Here is a 20,948-nt window from a genome sequence, read left to right on the forward strand (position 1 = left end):
AGCATATATCAGAATACACGATCGTCGTGGGTTGCGGGAAAGAACAGAAATTCGGTATGCCAGCACGGATCGAGGGTGTCGAGTGTATCATGACAAATTACACGAACCCTTCTTGTAATACAACACTCTCTCATATATCGCGAACCGACGTATAAAGCAGGGAAGAATATAATCGACGTTGAATGCTGGAGCGAGCCACTATGCAGAGGGAGGGATCGAAAAGATGCAAAGAATTGAAGTCATATAAAGCAGATAACTGCGTTTATGAAAATCAACCAATTTCCACTTTGTAGGGTGTTTTATTTCCTGATTATATCTCCTCGCATTGTTAGGAGAGACTCGGACGAACGGGGTGCTGGGGCGATACGCGATGCTTCAAAAGTTACGGATTTTATTTTCCGTTCATTAAATTTCTTATATTTTTACAAAAATTTCGAGAATTGCCCCAAAATTTCTCCTTTTTGCACAATAGTTTCAATTTTCATTTTTTCCAAATTTTCATTTTCTTTTCATACTTTTATACGATGAATTGGATCAAAATTGCAGTGAGAATAGAAAACTCACAATTTTTCTAATCGGTTCTGCCCGAAAGAAAAATTTTATTTCATTGCAAAACGTCACACAGTTCTTGCGGGGTCGGACAGCAAGAAATAAACGAAACTGTTTCATTTCTAAAGAGTACTATATTTTCTCAGGTACTCCCTTTTGCCCTCGAACGTTCCCTCGAGCTACGTGAATTCCAATTTTTTCGTTTCCCTCGTGCGTTTATTCGTAACATCAGAAACACAAGCTCCGTTTGGAACTCTTGATATTCTACTTGTTTTTGCTGGGACCGACACCCTTCGTAGATGCCTTAATAGGAGAGCTTTGAACTAAAAATTAGCGAAGGATCCTCGTTTGTTCCCAGCTGTGCTGTGCATAACGTTGTCTCGATACCTTCGAAGAGTATTGAAGCTCGGGTTGTTAAAAAGAGATGCGAAGTGGTTGGTGAAAGGGGAAGAGGGCACGGGATGCTCGAAGGATCTGAAAAGAGAAAGTAAGTGATGCCGAGCTGGTAATAAAACATCGTGGATTCGCGGAGGATCCTATCAAGTGAAAAAGCGTTCGATAATTAAACTGTACAGAGAAGAAGCGAAATTGTAAGCGAGGAATAAACTGTACGATTTCTGAAGATCGCGAAGTTTGCCTCCAATTTGAGCTGGTCGAGGGCGAAGAGCGAGGACTCCACGGGGCATGGAGAATTTGAGTGAGCGAGCCCGGGGATCGAACTTGTTAGAAATAATTGCCAAGTCCGTCCGCAAACATGAGCCACAGCGAATTTACTCCCATGCCATTCCTCAATTATTCTCTTTATTTAATCCTTCGATAAATTACATCATTTTCTGGCATCGAACTCTCGCAGCGGTGATAAAACGAAGAGGTCGATTCTCTTTATTCATTTTTCCCTTCGTCGTTCAGAGATGAATTTCAAAAATCACATTTTTTATCATCGATATTTCTCATCGATCGAGCACATCACATTTTTCACGTGATTTTTCAAAGACTCGTCATCCCCCCCAGGCCTTTTATCCTGCAAAAAAGCGGACGTGCATCGTCGTTTTTTCCATAAAATTGCTTGTCCGATCATACAGTTTTAACGCGAATGTATTTAGTGCGTGCGTGTATTGAATACAGTGTATTATACGGATCCGTTCATCCGTGAATCGCTCGCTCGGCCACTCCGCGTGTAAGAGGAGGGCGGAGCACGCTTTATATATCTCCTTTACTGTATGAACTGACTGCTGGCGTTTCGAGTGCTTGCGCGTATTTCCAGCACCCCCGTCCCCACATAACTGACTGGTCTTGTTAAAAAGTATTTTCAGTCCTCCATTTATTCTGGCTCGTCTTTTTTTTCACCCTTGCCATATGTTTCGAGTATTTTATTGCGAATTCCAATATTTATATGCAGGGACTGTGTGACAGTGAATGTGAAACGGTAAATATTGCACCTCCGGAAATGAGACAGAGACGAGACGATTTTTCATAACTCGCGATTACACAGCACTCGTCGTGAAACAATTGGACACGCGAAACAGTCGCGCAACTCTACACTGAATTCACGAATTCGAGTCTCCTTCAATGCCTTTTGTGGAGATATTTTTACAAATGAAGGACGATCCATCCTCCCTTCTCGCTTGAATTTTATCTCGCGAATCTAATGCAAATCGAAAATTCCAAGTTTGAGAGTTGACATTTGGAAATATCCTAGAAATATACAGCGCGCATCTATCTCCGGAATTATTATAGGATCTACCGTCTGGTTGTCGAGAAAACAATTACCGAAAATCACAGTTTTTGGAGGGTTATACATTGGCTTTTGTGGCAGGCACACTTCCTATGCGACGATTTGGATTTCGTGAAATAGGATCTTCCCAACTTGAAAGAGCCCAAAACGAGAATACGAAAAAATCACTTTGGAATGGAAAAAGGAAAACACTTATTTGAAGTTAACAAGTAATAACGACACAAACGGTGAAAGACGATTTTACGCCGAAAGTATTTATTTACGAATCTCAGCAAATAAGTTAGACATAATTTAAATAACTGCGAGAATGAATTATCATCGTTTCTTTGATGATGAAAAGAGCAAAAAAGTTTAGTCGCTTTTTTCAATCGCAATAAGTAACGCACGATCTTCCTCAAATTAGTGAAATTCTAAATCAACAAAAAATGGAGCAACGCGAATAGCGAAGCTTCAGAAAAGCCCAACGACACTGTTCGTTACCGAATTACGATGGCTGCGACTAGTTTCTGTGATGTGACAACGAAAAAAAAGCTTTCCGGCAAGCTTCAACCGATTGCAAATGGTCCGGTCAGCCTGTTTCTATCATCCACCTGGACCTGCAGTCAACCTTTATCTTTTCTTTCGCGCTCTCGACGAATCGAACCCCTCTCACTAATCAGATCGTCCCGAGACATCTTCCGAGTAAATTTTTTCAATAACTCCCACAACAATCCAGCCATGCATCGCGTTAACACAAAATTGAAGAAAATGGTCATTAGTACAGCGGAGGATTTAACGATAAGACTCAGTTCGAATCTGAATAGAAAAGTGAACAATCACCCAGGGAAAAAAAGCAGCGTTACGGAGCCACATCGGCAAGAGAGAGGGGAAAATTCGCAAAGCCAAAATATCGAAGGCGTTTTTTGGAAGATAGTTGTACCGAGTAATATAACAGGAAGGGACGCGTGTCGAGAGCAAGCTTACAATGCACGTGCGCGCCATTGAAGGACTAAACATATCCAAGGGTGTGGTGCTGCTCGCTGCAGAGGTTTGCGTAGCCCACGTAAACCGTGCTCCCTGCACCTACACGTCGCCACATACGTACGTGTGCGTTTCCTACCATAAAGTACGTATAGATGTACGTAACCTCTATCCTCAACGAAACGAAGAGGGGTCGCCGGTGACCTCAAATAGAGGGCTTTCTGCATAATGGTCCAAGAGCCACAAGTGCCCCCTGGTTTAACTTTCGAGTGCTATTAAGCGATAGTATAGCCAGCACGTTGTAAGTTCAACTCAACTTCCATGCCCATTCCTATTTCTACTCTCAATTTCTCCAGGCTCGCTGCTCTTACTCTTATGTACCTTCAAATTTCACCCTCTCCTTTCGTCTCCCTCCAGTCCAGTGTACAAGATACACATTTATCTTGCTCTTTTTCTCGTGCTCTTCCTCCTTTAGCCGCGATCCCACCGCGGCTCGCCCCTCCTCGGGCGTTTTTTCCTATTCAAAACTCTCCTGCTATTCTTGACCTGCCACTGGTGAAACTTTTTTTTCACTTCATTACTCTCGTTGAGTGTTCGACATAATTGAACGAATGTACGATAGTTAAATAACCTTTCGCAGAGTGAATCACTTTCGTTTATTCAGAGTCTCTCGACGTATTTCGCGAAAAAAGTATTTATATTGTTGCTCGTTGGAGGAGCGGATCGAAGCCGAATTTTGGGGGACTGGAAACCGTGCGGGAATTGTTTTAGTATTTTTGCAAGTATTGAGATGTTCTTAGTCCGATTTTCGAGGGATTTCCACATTTTTGTGCCACCGAAGGGAATATATGTTGGCACAAGTTTTCTTGTTGTTGAAATTTGCAAACTCCGCTGCGAATTTCACTTTTACTGTTTTTTCTGTGCAGGTGCCAAGCGGGCGAAAATTACGTTACAAGATCATATCAGAAACGATGGCGACAGGGATTCGGACTCGGGCAGTGAACTTCATATTATGGATCACGTTACTGGTAAGATTATAATACGCTCTTGGGTAAAATTGGATTGCACGGTTTTCAGAGATCTTCGGTGCTTCCTGCACCCTTCCAAATTCGGACAATTATTATTTCTTTTTGTTATGTTTCTTCAAATTGTGTTTAAAATTACTCTTTCAAATAGAAACAATTTTTGACTGAGTATACGTCGAGGTTTTTAACTCCGAAACGAAGTGAGCCTTGAACTCGTTTCCCCACGATCCCTCTGTGGGTTAACCGACCCCAGGGGTGGGAGCGAGTTCACTTTTGGTTCTACTTCCACCTGGTAACGACGTGTCAGTTAAATCAATGGAAAAAAAGTAGGCTTATCAGAATCGACGAAAAAATATTCGTCATTCGTTAGTTAGCAGAAGTTCATTGACGCAGTTACAGAAATTTCTTACATAGAAAAAATATTCACTGCATGGAAATGTTTTTTATCGACTACAAGTGAGTTACGAAAGGAAATTCAAGTAATACGATTTATCAGAGGCAGATGGAGATAGAAAAGATCGACGTAAATATGTGTTTTGGTAAATAGAGTAAGGTAGAATCGAAAAAAAATTATCACTAATTTTCAGATTTTTAACTACAATGGTTTATCCGTGAGAACGGTTTGAAAAACGTTATGACGTCATAAATCGACATATTCGCGTATATAAGAGTGCGGCAGGGCTCGCGCTGACTTTTCTTTTACACTTTCGTTTTTTTTTTTAATACTTGGCGTCGAGCCGCTACCGCGTCTCTTGATCATGCCCGAAGGATTTATGGGTGTTTAAACTCGATCGATTCTTATTCCCTAATTAAAGATACAATCACTTTAAATTAACGTCAGAGTTATAGTCGAAATTGTAAATAAATTTTTTTAACTTATCTCTTGGCGAATGAAATAACAAGCCATTAATCAATCGGGAATCCGTCACTGACCGAACCCCAAATTTCACTCGTCCCTGGCGAAAATACTATAGTTTTTTATGTCAAAAATCGCATCAGAGAGCCCAAAGGGAAATGGACCAAGAAAAAAGTATTAATAAAAATACAGAAGGCTGTGCCAAGCCAAGAAGAAACAAAATGCCGAAATAAGCAAATGCGAGGTTACACGAGTGCTCGTTACCATTTTCCTTCAATCTTTAACGTAATATCTAGAATCGCGGCATCGACTCTGAGACACGTACATTTATGTTATGACGAGTCGCTGCCGCAGAGGCTCTTTACCGGAGCGACAGCGTTTCCAATTGTTTTCGAAAATATTCAAAATTTGTTTCCTTGATAAAATTAATGAACTATAGCATTTCGGAGAATATTATAAGTTGACATATTTTTTCTTTTTTTTTTCTTTCAATTCTATCTTCATTACTGGTAAGACAATCGACTCGAATATTTTCCCAAACCTTCATTATGTACTTCATTGTTATCGTGTACGTTTTTCATAAGCTTCGCAAGAAGCGTTCATTCGTTATATGGAAAGATAAACGATTTTTAACGCACGGTCGCTGCGACCCCGTGTATTTTTCTTCGTATTTAAACGCGTTTATCTCAACAACATATGCGTGCAGTCGACTTCTTATTTAAGCCTGCGTAAATTTCAAGACTTTCTTAAGAAAATCGTTACGCGCGAGTTTGAAATAATACAACGAAATCAACCACGCGTATGTGGTTACGCTGCATGGTTTCGGTCTTTCCATTGGTCAGTGAATTTGCCTCGTTGGCCAACGTCTCAGGGTCTCCCCTAATTTACGGATTATTAAATCGGTCCAGACGGAAATACAAACGAGCCGTTTGCATGATTGCAGCGGCCGGTTCAACCGGCGAAGGACCGGGCGCAGGACTTCAAACGATTGAGCGCAAGCGAGAAAATAGCGTGAACGAATCGGAAGACGGAAGCGTCGAGCCAGGAACGCCGAGTCCGAATCATACACCTCCCCGGACACCCGCGCTCACACCCCAGAGAGTGGACACTCCCGTTCCTGAAAATCTTAGTTTGAGGAAATCTGGAAGTCCTTTAAACTCGCATGGACAGAACCAGATGATAATGCAGCCGGTCGACCTCGTACAGCCGAGGCATATTAGCCCGCCGTCGCCGTCGACACCCTCACTCGCGGTGAGTACAAAATTACAGTTTTTCCTATATCAGAAACGCGGAAGCGACTCGACGGTGGCGAAGAAAAAGCTAGCGAGGACCCCCTGCCCCAATTTCATTCTTCTGTCGAGTTTTCCAATCGCCCATAACCACGAACCGTTTGAACGATTATTTTTTATTTTTCGTGTCGATTTCTCTTCCGTTTTTCATCCCCCATTGCTTCTCGTTACAAAGTGGATCCAACCGGATCGAGACTGAGTATTCCCAAAAGAATGGCAGGGGAATCAAATATTTTAGCATCAACGAAACGTTCTCCGCAATAAATTGAGTCGTTTGAACCGTTTATACTTTCAGTTTTCCTCGTGAATCTTCTATGTTCTCAATATTTTTTGACCTTTCTCAAAATTAGATGTTTCAAAAATTGTCATTATCAATTTATCAATATTTTATGTTTATCCAAAAATGAAAAAAGTCCTTTCGGAATTTATTCCTTTTTCCAAAAATGTATTTCTTCGAAATTTTTTCTCTGCAAATTGGATCCCGAGTGAAATACGTGACTTAATCCTCGATAACATTACTTTTCAGGCTGCAGCAGCAGTCGCAGCGGCTGCACATTTCTCCCCGTATGCTCCGCTGTACGGACCAACCGCGAATTCTTTATATTGCTCACCAGCGACTCTCTATCAACACCAGCATCACACGCATCATCTTCACGAGCCTCGAGAGATCCAAATGCAGATGCAAATGCAGATGCAAAACGTTCAGCAACCATGCGGGCTACAAATTCAGCAGCAGCAACAGCAACAGCCGCAACAGCAACGATCCCCCGTTGACGTTTTGCTCCGAGTCTTCCCTGGCAGACGCCGTGCTGATGTCGAAGCTCTCCTTCATCGGTGTAAAGGTGAAAAAATGTTCTCATCAGTGAAAAACATCCGAAAAACGCTCTCTTCCCACGAGTGCGTGAATTTCCGCAGCTGTATTTTCATTCACTCCAATTGTTTGAAATTTCATTTTTTTTCGATTTTTTAAATTTCAAATTTGAAAAAAAAAAATGGAAAAAAATGCGCATATTTCGAAAGTGCAATCTAATCAAATTTCATTTGAGCCCGTACGCATTTCGCTTCGTGACCACTTTGCTCTTCATTTTTTCCTTAAATTTCTGGCTCTGCTTCGAGGCACGAAAAAAAAATGTTGAAATTTGAAACGATCAATAATTATCGTCTTCGAGTTCGATCGAGCATTTGATGATCGATTTTCGATGCTTTCCAACGTGATCGAGATGTCCGTTTTTTCACTATACAGGTGACGTTGTATCAGCGATGGAAGTTCTCGTGTGCGAGGATTCGCTGCAGCCAAAATCAGCATTTTCGCCGCTCGCCGGAGCGTTGGCATCGGCCGCTGCGGCGTCAGCAGCCTCGGCGTCGGTGACAGCCGCGTACGTATCGCGAGCCGGTTATTGCGGTCCAACGCCGCCGACGCGTCACAGATTTCTCGCGGCCCCGTACACCGGCACCGGTTATCTACCGACCGTAATCAGACCCCCGAATCAGAACGTTCACGCAAACGGTACTGCGGATAATTATCGTGAAACGAGCCCTGACGATGCCAGTGACAAAACTAGTTACTCCGAGTGACCTGGACGATTCATGTCATGGTCTCGCCTGTGAAAGCAAAACCATCAACGACGAAAAGGAACGAGTCACCACGGGAATATCGCGCTGAACGTTATCGATCAATGCCGCAGGAGGAAACACTGCGAACTTTATATTTCAAGACCTAACGAACCTTGGAGCTTGATGACCTCTGACAAACCAAACGGACGGACCTCGCAGTCTTCCCAGATTCACGAACTTTCAAGACCTGGAAAACTCCACAGAACCCATAAACTTTGGGGCTCTCGAGCCTCAGCATGAGAGATTTCGACGAATCCTGTGCCACGTTGAGCTGGTGCCGTGCAACTGGACATGTGCGACTGAATCTTGGTAGACCTCGCGAGAGCTTCGACCAGCCTCGTCGAGGTTGCAGAACTTACGAAGATCGAGAGCGCCCAAAATTTAGGGAGGCTCCCAAACATTGTCGAGCTCGGAGCGCGAGTCCTACGAGCTTTACACAGCTGGGATTTTACAGAATTTACAGAGTGATCGACGTCGAGTCGTTTTCGGGTTTGGATGGGTCGAAAACTTTGAGTTTCTCTTTTGCTGATTCGTTTGGGTCACAGACTCGTATTACGTTTGCGAAATCGTTTGAGCTCGTTTAATGAGAGATCAAGAATCACTGGATTCTGAGGACTCTTTCTCAAAGCTGTTCATTCGAGGTTAAATATTCTTGGCTTCGATTCTCAAATGAGCATTAATCGATAAATATTGAATCAGCATCGAGTGTTAAGTCTTCCGCGAATGCAATGAATTATTGCTGAGACAAAATTCAAAAAGAAGAAAAATAATTTGACATATTTGGACCGTAGACCCCCTCGAGGCAAGGTTCACGTGCACAGCACTTATTTTCCTTTGGTTTAACCTCGTTAGAGATAAGAACGAGGACGAATTAAGCTGATATATATCTATACATTATTAGAAAACATTGATATAATTTTGCTAATATAAATACTAACGTAATCTGTGTAGATAATAACGATAATCAGAGCAAAGAAAAAAACGCATGTGACCCTTTCATCAGCCGTTATGTATTTAGATAGAAAAAGTTTTTAAATATGATAATGAAGCCAAAATAGATCTGTAAAGCCGCACTTGTCGGAGGAGCGAAACGAGAATAGTTTTAAAATAATGAATTAAAGGAAAGAAGGACGAGAAGCTCCGAGGAGCGGGGCAAAAAAAATCGATAATAAAAACGAAATGTATATACGAACCGCACTAATCAATCAACAGTTATCCGTACTGAGATAAATATTATTATTTTATTATTGCTATTATATCGGGTCACGAAATACAGGCGTCGATCATCATCTCGTTGAGCCAACGAATATTCAGTCGTTGAGCAAAGTTTCGTCGTCGCGTCAAGAAATAAAAAGATGAATTATCAAATAATGATCTCGAAGGGTAGTGGTTGAAAAACACACAAATACACACACATTTGGACTAAGGCCATTCGGGATGGTAATAAAGGGAGCCGTACTTTTTAATCGATACAATAATCCTTCTGGGCAAAAACAAAATAGTCATCGTGATAAAACGATAATAAATACGTACGTGCTATAAGATATATAAAAAAAAAAAAAAAAAAGTAATGAAAAAAAATCGAGTATACAATGTGTATAAATAATATATTATGATAATAAGCATACGAAGCAAAAAAAACGTGTACAAGATGTTTAGAAGAGTTTTAGAAATTTTAGAAATACCATGTAACTCAACCAAATTTATTTGTCATTCATTCGCCATTACACGGTACACCCCAACCGAACCAGAACTCTACAGTGCTACGAGATGTTATCTGTATGGAGTGAAATGCCTCAATAAAATGACTGGATAATCTAATAAAGGAAATCTCGTATTTTTCTCTAGCAGCTTTTTCTCAACGGACCGATTTCACCTGTTACCATCGCGACTGTCGAACAAACGTCGCTTTCTCTTGCTCAACCATCGAATAGGGTATAACACCTTTTTATGAAAACTGTTTTGAATTAATGCTGAGATCGTAATGAACCAGTAGAATTTTTATTTTCATTTTATAATATCGAAAAGTGTCTTAAAAACTATTTTTTATTTGTGATTTTGAATTTTTGCGCAGAGACGACAGCCACCGTGCTGTTACGGCTTGTGACGTCACTCCGTTGGTAAACAATACGACTGCGAAAGACCAAGTAACAAGATTTGTGAAAATAATCAGTTGTAACGTAGATCATTGGTGTCTCGTGCCTGAGTGCAATTAACAAAAGTGTCAAAATACCACAAAAATTGTGGATTCGTCGCCATCATTGACGTATTTGTCATTGGTGGATTTATGTACTTTCTGCTTTCACAAAACCGCCTTCCATTATGCGATTTTAATAAAATAAATGATAAAAATCCACAGACGTGATAATAACTTGTAAAATGTCAAAATAACACAGAGGGCGCGATAAAAATCGGAGTGACGTCACGTTGGAATCCAATATGGCGGATGGCGTTTCAGACATTTGAAAAGCAGATGAAAAAAGACGATTTTTAAAATAGAATTATAAAATTTACATTGCATTTTTATGAATAAATATTGACGTTTCTCGTTTACTTTTTACGAAATCTATCATAAGCATGCATTTTCATATTTTTTCTTACATCCTATAAAATACTCTATTCATAAAAAATTGATATTTTACAAAGCGAGTTTTTGAACGATCCAGACGACATTTTTCCAGTTAACATTTTGATCTTTTCTCTCTAAAACTTATTTACGTTCGTTAGAACTTGAATGGCTACTCGAATGAGATATTTTCAGCCACCAAAGACTCCCATCCAATTCGCTGCAGTTTTTTGGGACCGAAAAATTCCTATGCCTCTTTTTACTGGAAAAAAAATGTCTTTTATTAGTGAGGATTCCTAAATTCGTCTCACCAATTTCATAACCACATAAATTGTGGTTTTCACCAGTTGTACCTTTTTATTCGGAATAAAAAGCACACTAGACGGTAGACAAATGACTTTTGACCCTGATTGGCCACACGGTAAGAATACTTCGCTCGTGACTAAAATGTTCAGTTCTCTATGAGGTCGAGAAGCGGTAGAGTGGGTTTTATCGGACGATTTTCTTGTCTGTATAATATACTGTGAAAGAAATAATAAAATTATCATAGACCGGCTATAAAAGACACCAGCACAGTTAGGGCGTTGAAGACGCGCAATGTGGAAGAAAAATATAACTCTGATCCTTGCGTGCAACCCTAAAAAGTCTACCCTATTCAGGTTCAATTATACTTCGTTTTTTTTTCTCTTTATAGCGTTGTTATCATTATTCCCCGAGGCGAAAAGCTCGCTTGGAAAAAGAAGATGCTTTTTCTTGAGTGGGGTGGCTTCGCCATTTTTTACACTCCAAGGGTTGTTAGAAACTCGGAAACAATAAAGTACATCTGCGTGTTTTTTAAGGACACACAACTTGAAAATCAAAGTTTTTGCTTGCAAGCCTAAAATATTCCTGGTTCGGTGGAAACAACGATTTTTTACTGAAAGCATTCGTAGTCGAGAATGGTTTTGAAATATCGATGGAAATCGTTGCTTCAATATTAAAAATGCTCAATAAACTTGGTACTTGTTAGAAAAATTTTTCGAATCACTTTTTTCAGTGTCCATTTTAAGCTACGCTCTGATTTCATTCTAAAACCATTTCACACAAGAGCGTAGATTAAAATAATCGTGAAAATAATTGTGACAACCCTTCCCTCGTGAATCCTACAACGCTTTTTTTATCCCTCGGTGTCTTCGTATTCGTCACACACTCGGCTCGTCAATTGCAGGTTGATTTCTTTGTTCGTCTCGTCACGTGCGTCTAATCGCTTTAAAATAAAATCTTCGGCAGTTCGCTCGTTGTCAATACCAGCATGTGCTTCCTAGCATAAATTCATGCACCAACCGAATACACGGAGAAAACGGACTCGTTTTGTACAGCGAGGAATATATTATTTTTCAAGAATTTTCAAAGCACTCAGCCACCGATTACAAACAGCATAATATTTTTTGAATTTTGCTATTTTTCGTCCCTTGAATTCTAAACAGCTTTATGTCCATAGCAAAAAGTTATTCGTCATGTCAGACCAGCACTTACTGACAAGTGGAAATGTATTGTAAATCACAAATTTCGACTATCATCATAGTAAATTCTATGATAAATACACGAATGTACACCGAATACGTGTGACATTTTGCCAGACAAATATTTTTTTTTCAGGCTTGCCCGAGCATGCTTTATAATATGAACATTTGAAGTGACTGAAAACATTCTTTACTATGCTTAACTCTCTCAGATCGAGACCTATTTCGCGTTGACGAAAAATGATTCTCTTCATAATTTTATATCAAAATACTTTCTAGTTTCCGAATCCATTGTGACATTTCAGTTTTTTTGTTGGGAAATATGAATTTTTGAATACTCGCTGCGCGCAGCACCTGGTCCTTGGGGAGCAAAATCATGAAAATTTACGAATGAATCTAGCACCGAATACCTTAAATACATCATATTAACTTCCCTTTGAAAGGAAATAACGTTTGGTGCACGAAATAAAAATGTGTACTCACTTTTCTTTTGCGATAACTAAAGCACCTTTTCACACAACGCCAACTCAACATGAAACGCCGACTTCATATTGATATTTCGATGGGTTAAAGCAGTTTATCTCTTGGTTTAGGAGTATCTATGGTGCAATCTAACCTTGCTTGATGGGAATAGGCAGTTAGAACCCCGAGCTTACTGACCGATGCAGTTTTATTGGGCCTGGAAGCGCGTGTTTCCGAGAGGGTTAAAGAGAAAAAGACTCTCGAGTCTTTTGAATAAAAGGTATGAGTCTTTTTACTATGGTCGATAAAACAATTGTTATTACTGCTCTTCGAATAAATGCTGCAATCCAGTGCGCATGTATTATCCCTGAAATAGTATATTCAGGCCTTAATTTTCAGCCTCGTTTTCCCCGTGTATATTTTCGATTTACTTTCTCGCTCCCTGACTCAATGAGGCTCACAAACGCGAGTTGCAATTAACGATTTTCAGTGCCATTCCCTTGCCAAAGAAAACGTTTCGTACGAGGAAAATCAAATGGGATGAAATATTGATGAAGACGAGGGATTCCAATAAAACTAAGAATTTTCGACTCCAAGAAAGAGAAGGGGGCAGAGGAGAGCAAGTTTGAAGCAAAATGAGAGCATAGTTAGCTAACGAAGAACCGGAATTGGAGGCGCAAATGCGAAGTCGAGGCTAAATCCAATATATCTGCACACGTGTCCGTACACTAATGATCTATAGATATACGTCGAAACGGATATTGAAATACTTCATGATAGTTTGAGTTCATGGAAACGAAAGGATTGAACACAAGAGGAGAGAGAAGGCGAGAGGACTCGATTCGCTCCCGTACTAACTTAATTGTGCAATCGAAATCGAAATACGAGCGTGTATGCTCCACGCATTTCTGGTTAATTGTCAAATACTCCAACACAATAGGTACATTTATAAATGTTCGCGTTTAATATTAATTAAATTATTTGTTCGATTGTTCACATAGAATAATTTCCCCATTACAAAATCTCCATCGCCCTGAACGCGTCCGATTCAACGTCGCTTTCTCAACGCTCTACTCCGACCAACGTACAGACTTTTTTTTATTAATTTTTCGGATGATTCACGCCTTGGGAAAAATTCAAAAAACTCGTGCCATTCACCACGAAGGTTTCGCCCGAATACCGAAGCGCGGCCCTCCAAAAAACTCCAAAATTGGGGCGGGTGCTGTCTGCGAGATTGAGCGACGAGTTTTCTCAGCACTCATATGAATTCAAATAGCCCTCAGACAAATGACTCCCGTTGGCAGGGTGAGAGACAAATATCCCCCGTAAGCTCCCCTCGAAATCTTACTCCAAATTGTGCCAAACTCACAATTTGTTATATTTCGGAGCCCCGCCACACGTGCTTGAGACTACTGTGACACAAAAATACAATTTTTTAATGAAAATCAACTCGTGTTAAAAATATCGTAAAGAAAGCATTTATGTACAGACGGAATATGTTCAGGAGCCGAGGATAATATAAAAAATGATATGTCATGACGTTGTATTTTTGTTTTGGTTCGCGACGAAGTTTATTGATTGTCAGTCTTTTCATTAAGATGGTTCATGCACGAAACGACGTTCTTGAAAGTTTTGAAATTTACACAGAGTTTAAGGAGTTTCGGTACAGGCGATACAATGTTGCCCATGCTAAACCATGCTAAAAACATAAAAAATTTCAAAAAGTTTAGAATTTTATAAAATTTGGTGAACATATTCTTTAGTGCCAAATTTGCCAATACAAATTTTTTAAGATTTTTCTTCTACACAGTTATCGAGTAATTGATCACTAAAGTTTACGTTTATAAGCATAGCGTTTCCATATATGTAGGTATACATTCCGGGCATAAAAAATCTGCTTTAATGCGTAATTACTCGATAACTAAGTAGAAGAAAATTTTGAAAAAATTTGTGTTTTCGCACTTGACGTTGAAGAACATTATCACCAAATTTGATCAATTTCTTAATATTTTGACTTGTGTACCGAAACTCCTTAAGGACGAAGTTGAGGCTGTACAGTCATTTTTTTTTACCCAAAAGTTATGATCTGTACCTTTCAAAAGTTAGGCCAGTTTACAGTTTGGCAATGTTGCATACACTTTAAATAAAAGTTGGGGAAAAAAGACGAAAAACTGGTGAAAGCTCAGTCGAAAACACGAACGGTGACGATCCTAGCCTCAAAAAACTGCACGGGAAACAGATTATTATTAATATAATCTCAGCAAATCTCCCAATAAATCTGAAAAAAATTGACATTATTCGGCAAGCCTTGCTCATGTTGCCCAAAAAATTTCATATTTTTAGCATCACTTTTAACGGAGATATCACTGAATGTTTCTTCACTTCCATAAGATTACATGTTATTTGGGCCAAATTGTTACTGATTTTTCTCAGCAACGATGCTCCTAAACTGTCTGAAAATTTAACTGATTTTTTTACACTTCACTTTATAAGATGCAATCGGTTTAAAAGCGATGACATCATTTTCATTCTAATGCCTCAACTTCCTTAAATGGGTAGTCGCTGACACGCATATCAAATTTTGAAAGCTTCATAATTCCTGGTATTCGTACACTGCAAATTCGTCAATAAAATGATCTTATCCATTGATTTTCTTTCTTCATGAACTTGGTCATTTATTTACCAATTATTGGTCAAGATCGTGTTTCTAACAGTTCGCGATGACGAAAAATGTCGTCCGAGTTTATTGTCTTGGCCAAAAATCATTTATTTCATGAACGAGGAAACGGAACGGCGATTGAACGTATTCGTATCAATCCAGAGTGACTCAACAGTTCTCCCTTCCGCGAAGCCCTCCCCAGCGTTCGCTTCCTCGGCGTCTCTTCAATATTTCAATTACAGGTCCATCTTCACCGCTCGCTTTCTTATTTTTCCTCTTTTTCTTCTTTTTTCTCTACCGTCTTCACAGACTCGTTCTCTTTTCCAATGTGCGCATGTAACCGGGAGTTTATTGAGCCGCACTGCTTCCCGATCGCTCCCTAAACTTCGTCTTCGTTTGTGTTTTTGCCTCTCATCGGTCTGCTGCGAATTCGCTAATACGACGCTCGTTCACCTTCCACGGCAGTTTTGCGAACGGATGCAGTGTCGAGTTTCAGACCTTTTCGACATTGTAAGGTTTGCGAAACATTGCAAGACGCTGAAATCAAGCTGTGCCACTGACTTTCATGATTGTAACGATTGCTGTGAACCCCCTGAAAGTTCAAAGTTCCACGTATTTGAGATTACTTTCAATCTTGAACTTCAAACACTTTAAGGGAATTCTTTTCGAAATAAAGAGAATCGGAGCAAAGCGAGGTAACTGTAGAAACATTGTACTTTTCAGAAGTTTCAGCAGCTTCGTTCGCTTCTTACTCTCCAACCTCTAAATGTGTAGCGTCCTTTTTAGGAATGAAAAAAAGCAAACTATTCTTTGTGGCATTTGTGGCCCTTGAAAAATTTGTACAAGTTTTCTATTCATTCAAATTTCAATGATCATTCTACAATCTGAACATTATAAATTTATTGCTTCATAATAATGATATTAAATAAATAATAGTGAAGAAAATTATTGAACAAATTCACGTTCAAGAAAAAATAATGACACTAGAAAAAATCGTTTTCTTATACAAAAGTATCAAAAAATAACATTTTTTTAAAGTAGAAAATTGGAAAAAATATAAGAAAAGGAGAAATTTTTAAGGGAATTCATTTATTTTTAATTTTTGGAGAAAAATAAAAGAATTGAAAGAACGGTGAATGAAAAATTTTGTACTTTTTTAAGTACTCCATTTTCTCCCGGTCTTCCCTACTCTGACTGTGATTTACTGATGGGCATGAGATTCTGAAAAACAGTACGATCGAGTACGATAATCATTCCCGGTTTGTACTCGCACGTTAATTGAACGGAATTTTGATTCCCCCCCTTAAGGTCCGACATTTCGGAACAAGGATCGATAATTCAATAGTATTTGATGCGAAAAAAACATTTTCTCGATTCAATCTCGTAGCATTGTTGGCCAGAACGAATGAGCCGTTCGATCAATATCCATAGTTCAATGCCTCATAATATCGTGACATAATATCACACCCCCAGTAACGTATGCGGTTGAAGCACTGCAGATTTTTTTCCCTGTTTGCGAGTCTCAATTTATCGTTTAATTTGAACGATTTGTGAGTATCACCATTCAGTGTTTTGACCCGCAACTTAATTCACCCTCTTTTTGTCCCACGCCCTTAGAATTCGCAACCCCGAGATCAGTTCGAATGCCAGCGTTGAGGTCGGCAACTATTAACCCCTTTTTAGCCCTCTAATCGCTTCATTTCTTCTCTCTCCCTTTCCCTTTCTCAATTCCTCAACAAAGTCGTTTGAAAAAAGCCCGAATTCGTTGAACAGTTTTTCTTTGGCTCAAAGGAAGTTTGTGAATTGTGATTTTGTGACTATTTTACCATCGACTTGGACTCAGCATCCAAATTTTATTCGTTGTTCCAATGAATTGAAAAATTCGCATTCGAAATGACGAAATTTCAATGGCCAATAAAGCGTGTGAAATTGGATTTGGTGTCGTGAAAAATTCGAAGAAATTTCAATCGTCGATTTCGTTGTGTCTTCACAAATTATTCATGCCTTCAAAAATGTTCATTGCTATCAATAAAATTTCATTCTGACCCCGTATAAATTGCTCACGACAATCATTGCTCGCAGCTTCAACCTCGATAGTCTGCACACTCGACAAAACATTGATGTAAAATTGGTCGGTGTACTATTTGAAATAATCGTAATTTGGGTCTGCTTTATCCCACAGGAGGGATTGAAAAGTTTCCTTCAGAATGGCCAAACGTTTGACACGTGTCGAACAAATGGAGCCTTCACCCTCAGAGCACTTAACTCAATCTGAAATCAACATATATGACAATATCACAACTTGCTCGCGCAGCTTTTTTGCGTTACATATTCTCTCTCTCTTTCTCTCTCTTTCTCTCGGTGGTCCTAAACGAGGGTCGGAAGGGGTGCATTCTGATTTTTTTCCTCGTCGTCCTCCTCATCCCGGCCGAATTCTATTTCGCATTCGTACCGTTCATAATCCCACATGATCCACTCGAGCTTCGACGTCGTTTGCAGGTCCGTAGAAAGCTACCAAGTTCAAGTTAAAAGGATTATTATAATTAAATAGATTGAAAATGGGGAGCTAAGTGATAAGAATTTTAAAGAAATACGTTTCAATGAATTCAACTGTCATTGCGGTGTCGTAAATCCCGTTCGAAGTGCGACATAAATATAAGTAACAAAATCGAATGATTTTCTACCAACCGAGGGGGCACCAGGTCGAACCAAGTTGTCAAAAACTTCAAAAATAAAATTATTGAGAGATTCGATCGATGTCGAAGGATTTGAGCATTTTTTTAATCCATTTCTGCACACGCCTCGGAGAAGTACAAAAAAAGGAGAATTCGTTGACGAACGAATTGTAGTACAAAGACTCCGATTTTAATTCCTATTCTCTGCTCAAATAACTCTGTTTTTCAAATGAAGCTGCGGCAGGAAAACTTCATTCCTCAAAAAATAGTGTAGGAGAGACCGCAAGTATTGTGTTCAGATTTTTTACAATTTCAATCCAATTCACCTTGACTGATCTTTTTTCAACGAGCAATCGAAATGCGTTGTACGAGAGCATCAAAAAAGTGAGAGGAAAAAAAAGGAATCACGAAAAAAGTGTAAAAAACAGGAGAAATTTTCGATATTTTTAGTATTTTTGCATTTTTAGCATTATTGAAAAAATTTAGCAATCTTGAAAAAATTAAAAAACAAAATAAATAATTCTGCAACGTTTTGCCCTGGTCCCTCGTTTTTCTGTCTATGATTCTGTCTATACGTGTGGCTTGTGAAATAAAATAGTACGATTGCCAAATTAACCTTTAGTGTGCATCCGGGCTCAGGTTGACCCCAAAATTTTTTTCTCACATGAACAGCATTTACAGATGAGCATCTCATAAGTAAAACCCCCAATATTGCAGAGCCAACTTCATACTCCAAAATAAATACACTTTTTGGAACGGTTGCAAAGTGGACTATTTTTCCCTTAAAGCATGGACCCTTGTCTGTAAGACTCTGTAAGAATTTTTTTCAAAACTCAAAATTTAATTTTTTACGAGAGATTTAACCGAAAAAGTGCTTTTTACGCGCACCATCAACTTTGAGCACGTTTTTGAAGAATGAAAAAAGATTTCTTTGAAAATCCGACTTTGCAGCCTTAAAGTTTGATCAATTCGCTGCAAAAAGTGACTAAACCTTTTATTCCGAAAAGCGCATAGTTACCGAGATATTCGATGTCAAAAATGACCTGGGCTCAAAGTGACCCCATGTGCACGAAATGTCTCACTGTGAAGGTGTGCACACTAAGGGTTAATGTTCAACATGCACGTTTCCAATGAACAAAAACTTTCGGTCGTATTGTAATAATGAAATTGAGCGAATATTTGGGACTTTTGGAGAATATTGGATTTAAAAATAACAATGGAAAAGGGAGTGCTTTTCGGTTCGTTGTAAAATTGAAAATGAAAAAAATATGAGAAACGAATGAACACGGAATCGGGAAAAACTGAATGATGAAAACAGGAAAAAAAATGTTGTCAAAGTACATTTGATTTGAAATATGCTTAGGTGATCAGTTTGTTTTGGATGGAAAAAAAAGGTAAGCTTGTCAGAGCGGTTGAAGTTGGAGGAAGAGAAAAGAAAGGACGGGCGATTGTACAGGGCTCGTATTCGAACAAGGCCGAGGTAAATTTGACGCGTGGCAAAGGACAGTTCGGGAGTCACGGCAGTTTGGTACTATATCATGCCTGCCCAGAAGAATGACAAAGAGAACAAAACACTGTTGGGGCGTCGCTGGTCTCGCGGATGCCGACGCGCTCCTGCCTCATCCTTCTATCGACCCGCAATTTGTGAGCACCGCGACAGATCCCGCGCGGTATACTAAAACTTGGAACAAAAGTCCTTACTTTTGTTTGCCTCGAAAGTTTTTCGAATTACGGCCGCAATCGAGGCAGAAAAGGGGACGGTGACTCTTAAGACGCTCCACGAAAAAAAGGAAGAAATAATACCACAACAACAACGACACCAACGACGAGGGAGCTGAGTGCGGAAACGGTGAAAGAAAAATATATGAGAATAAATAATGTTATCTATATCATTGTTGAAATAAGAAAGTTTCGTAGCCCACAGTACGCTTATCACTTTCAAATGACTTTCAGACGAAGCAAAACACTTTTTTTGCACATAACCTTCAAAAAAACTAATTCGTGCCACTCGGATAAAGTTCCTAGCAATTTTGGGCACGTTATATCATACGAAAAAACGGTTGTGATCATTGAATCGATAAAATATCATGGTACACGAAAAAGTTCAATCGTATCCGTTCGATTCCTAAGGAATTTCGTCACAATCACATGTTTTGACAGTTGAGAAATTTCTATGAACGGTCGAGTCTTCGTCGACCATTCCACTGCTGAAGCACAAATTTTTTATTCCGCCTCGATCAACTCAGTTAATTGTTCTACGTCCAAATCTTGTTTTTACGATATTTGATTTGTTTTGTTTTGTTTTTTTTTTTTTTTTTAGAAGCATCAGGAACACACCGATCGAACTAGAATTGGCATAGAATGTTCCATTTATATTTACACGAGATTGCAACGCACGTCAAACATATACATAGAGCCACAGCGCGGTGTGACCGAAACCATCATTTTCCACTTCTATTCTCATTTTAATTCTCGTTCTCATACCTCGCTTCGGGGCTCGATCGCCCGCTCTCTTTTTTTCATCACCATCTTTACCACGCTCGTAGCACCACTACCCCACCACCACCCAGTGGTAGTAGCATCGGAGAAAGCCCTTGAAATAAATTGAAAATGGCTGGTAGCATTGTGTCGTTTGACGCAACGATATCTCTTTCCATTCGCCTCCACTTCCCTTTCGCCTCTCGTTCGCTTCCACCAACCCTTATTTCCAACTCAACTTCCTGCCGCCACTTGACGTGACTCCCTCGATACCTTGTTTGAATAGTTATTATTTTATTTTTTTTTTACTTTTTTTCCTCTTTCGACGAAACAAAATTATCCATTAACACCGAACCCATGCAAATTAACGGGAATCATAATTATTCTTGTTCCTCCTCCTTGCACAAAATTCCTGATTACATCAAGATTCTACTCGTCGAGTAAATTCAACGGCTTTTTAAGAGGATGGATTTATCGCAACCGTGAGTAAGAGAGAGAGAGAGAGATAGCTGCAAATTTTGAAATCGAAATTCTTTGAAAGTTTGACCGTTAAAAAAGGCTCTGTCAACCGATTTTTA

General features: G+C 39.4%; 1 protein-coding gene across 1 annotated transcript; it reads left to right on the forward strand.

The window, feature by feature from the left end:
- The first annotated feature begins 3,472 nt into the window (after window positions 1-3,472).
- On the forward strand, window positions 3,473-7,989 carry LOC122418993 (doublesex- and mab-3-related transcription factor A2-like). Its single transcript, XM_043433206.1, has 5 exons — window positions 3,473-3,500; window positions 4,171-4,272; window positions 6,069-6,376; window positions 6,941-7,256; window positions 7,658-7,989. Exons 1-5 carry the CDS (start codon window positions 3,473-3,475, stop codon window positions 7,987-7,989), a joined length of 1,086 nt encoding a protein of 361 aa, XP_043289141.1.
- Window positions 7,990-20,948: the final 12,959 nt, after the last annotated feature.

Source organism: Venturia canescens, chromosome 1 (genome assembly GCF_019457755.1).
Source record: "Venturia canescens isolate UGA chromosome 1, ASM1945775v1, whole genome shotgun sequence".
NCBI lineage: Eukaryota > Metazoa > Arthropoda > Insecta > Hymenoptera > Ichneumonidae > Venturia > Venturia canescens.

Excerpts from the sequence above, each read along its gene's own strand:
- LOC122418993 (XM_043433206.1), top strand. The coding sequence starts at position 3,473 with ATGGTCCAAGAGCCACAAGTGCCCCCTG. Across the intron at positions 3,501-4,170 it reads AGAGCCACAAGTGCCCCCTG|GTGCCAAGCGGGCGAAAATT; the intron begins GTTTAACTTTCG and ends TTTTCTGTGCAG. Across the intron at positions 6,377-6,940 it reads CGTCGACACCCTCACTCGCG|GCTGCAGCAGCAGTCGCAGC; the intron begins GTGAGTACAAAA and ends ATTACTTTTCAG.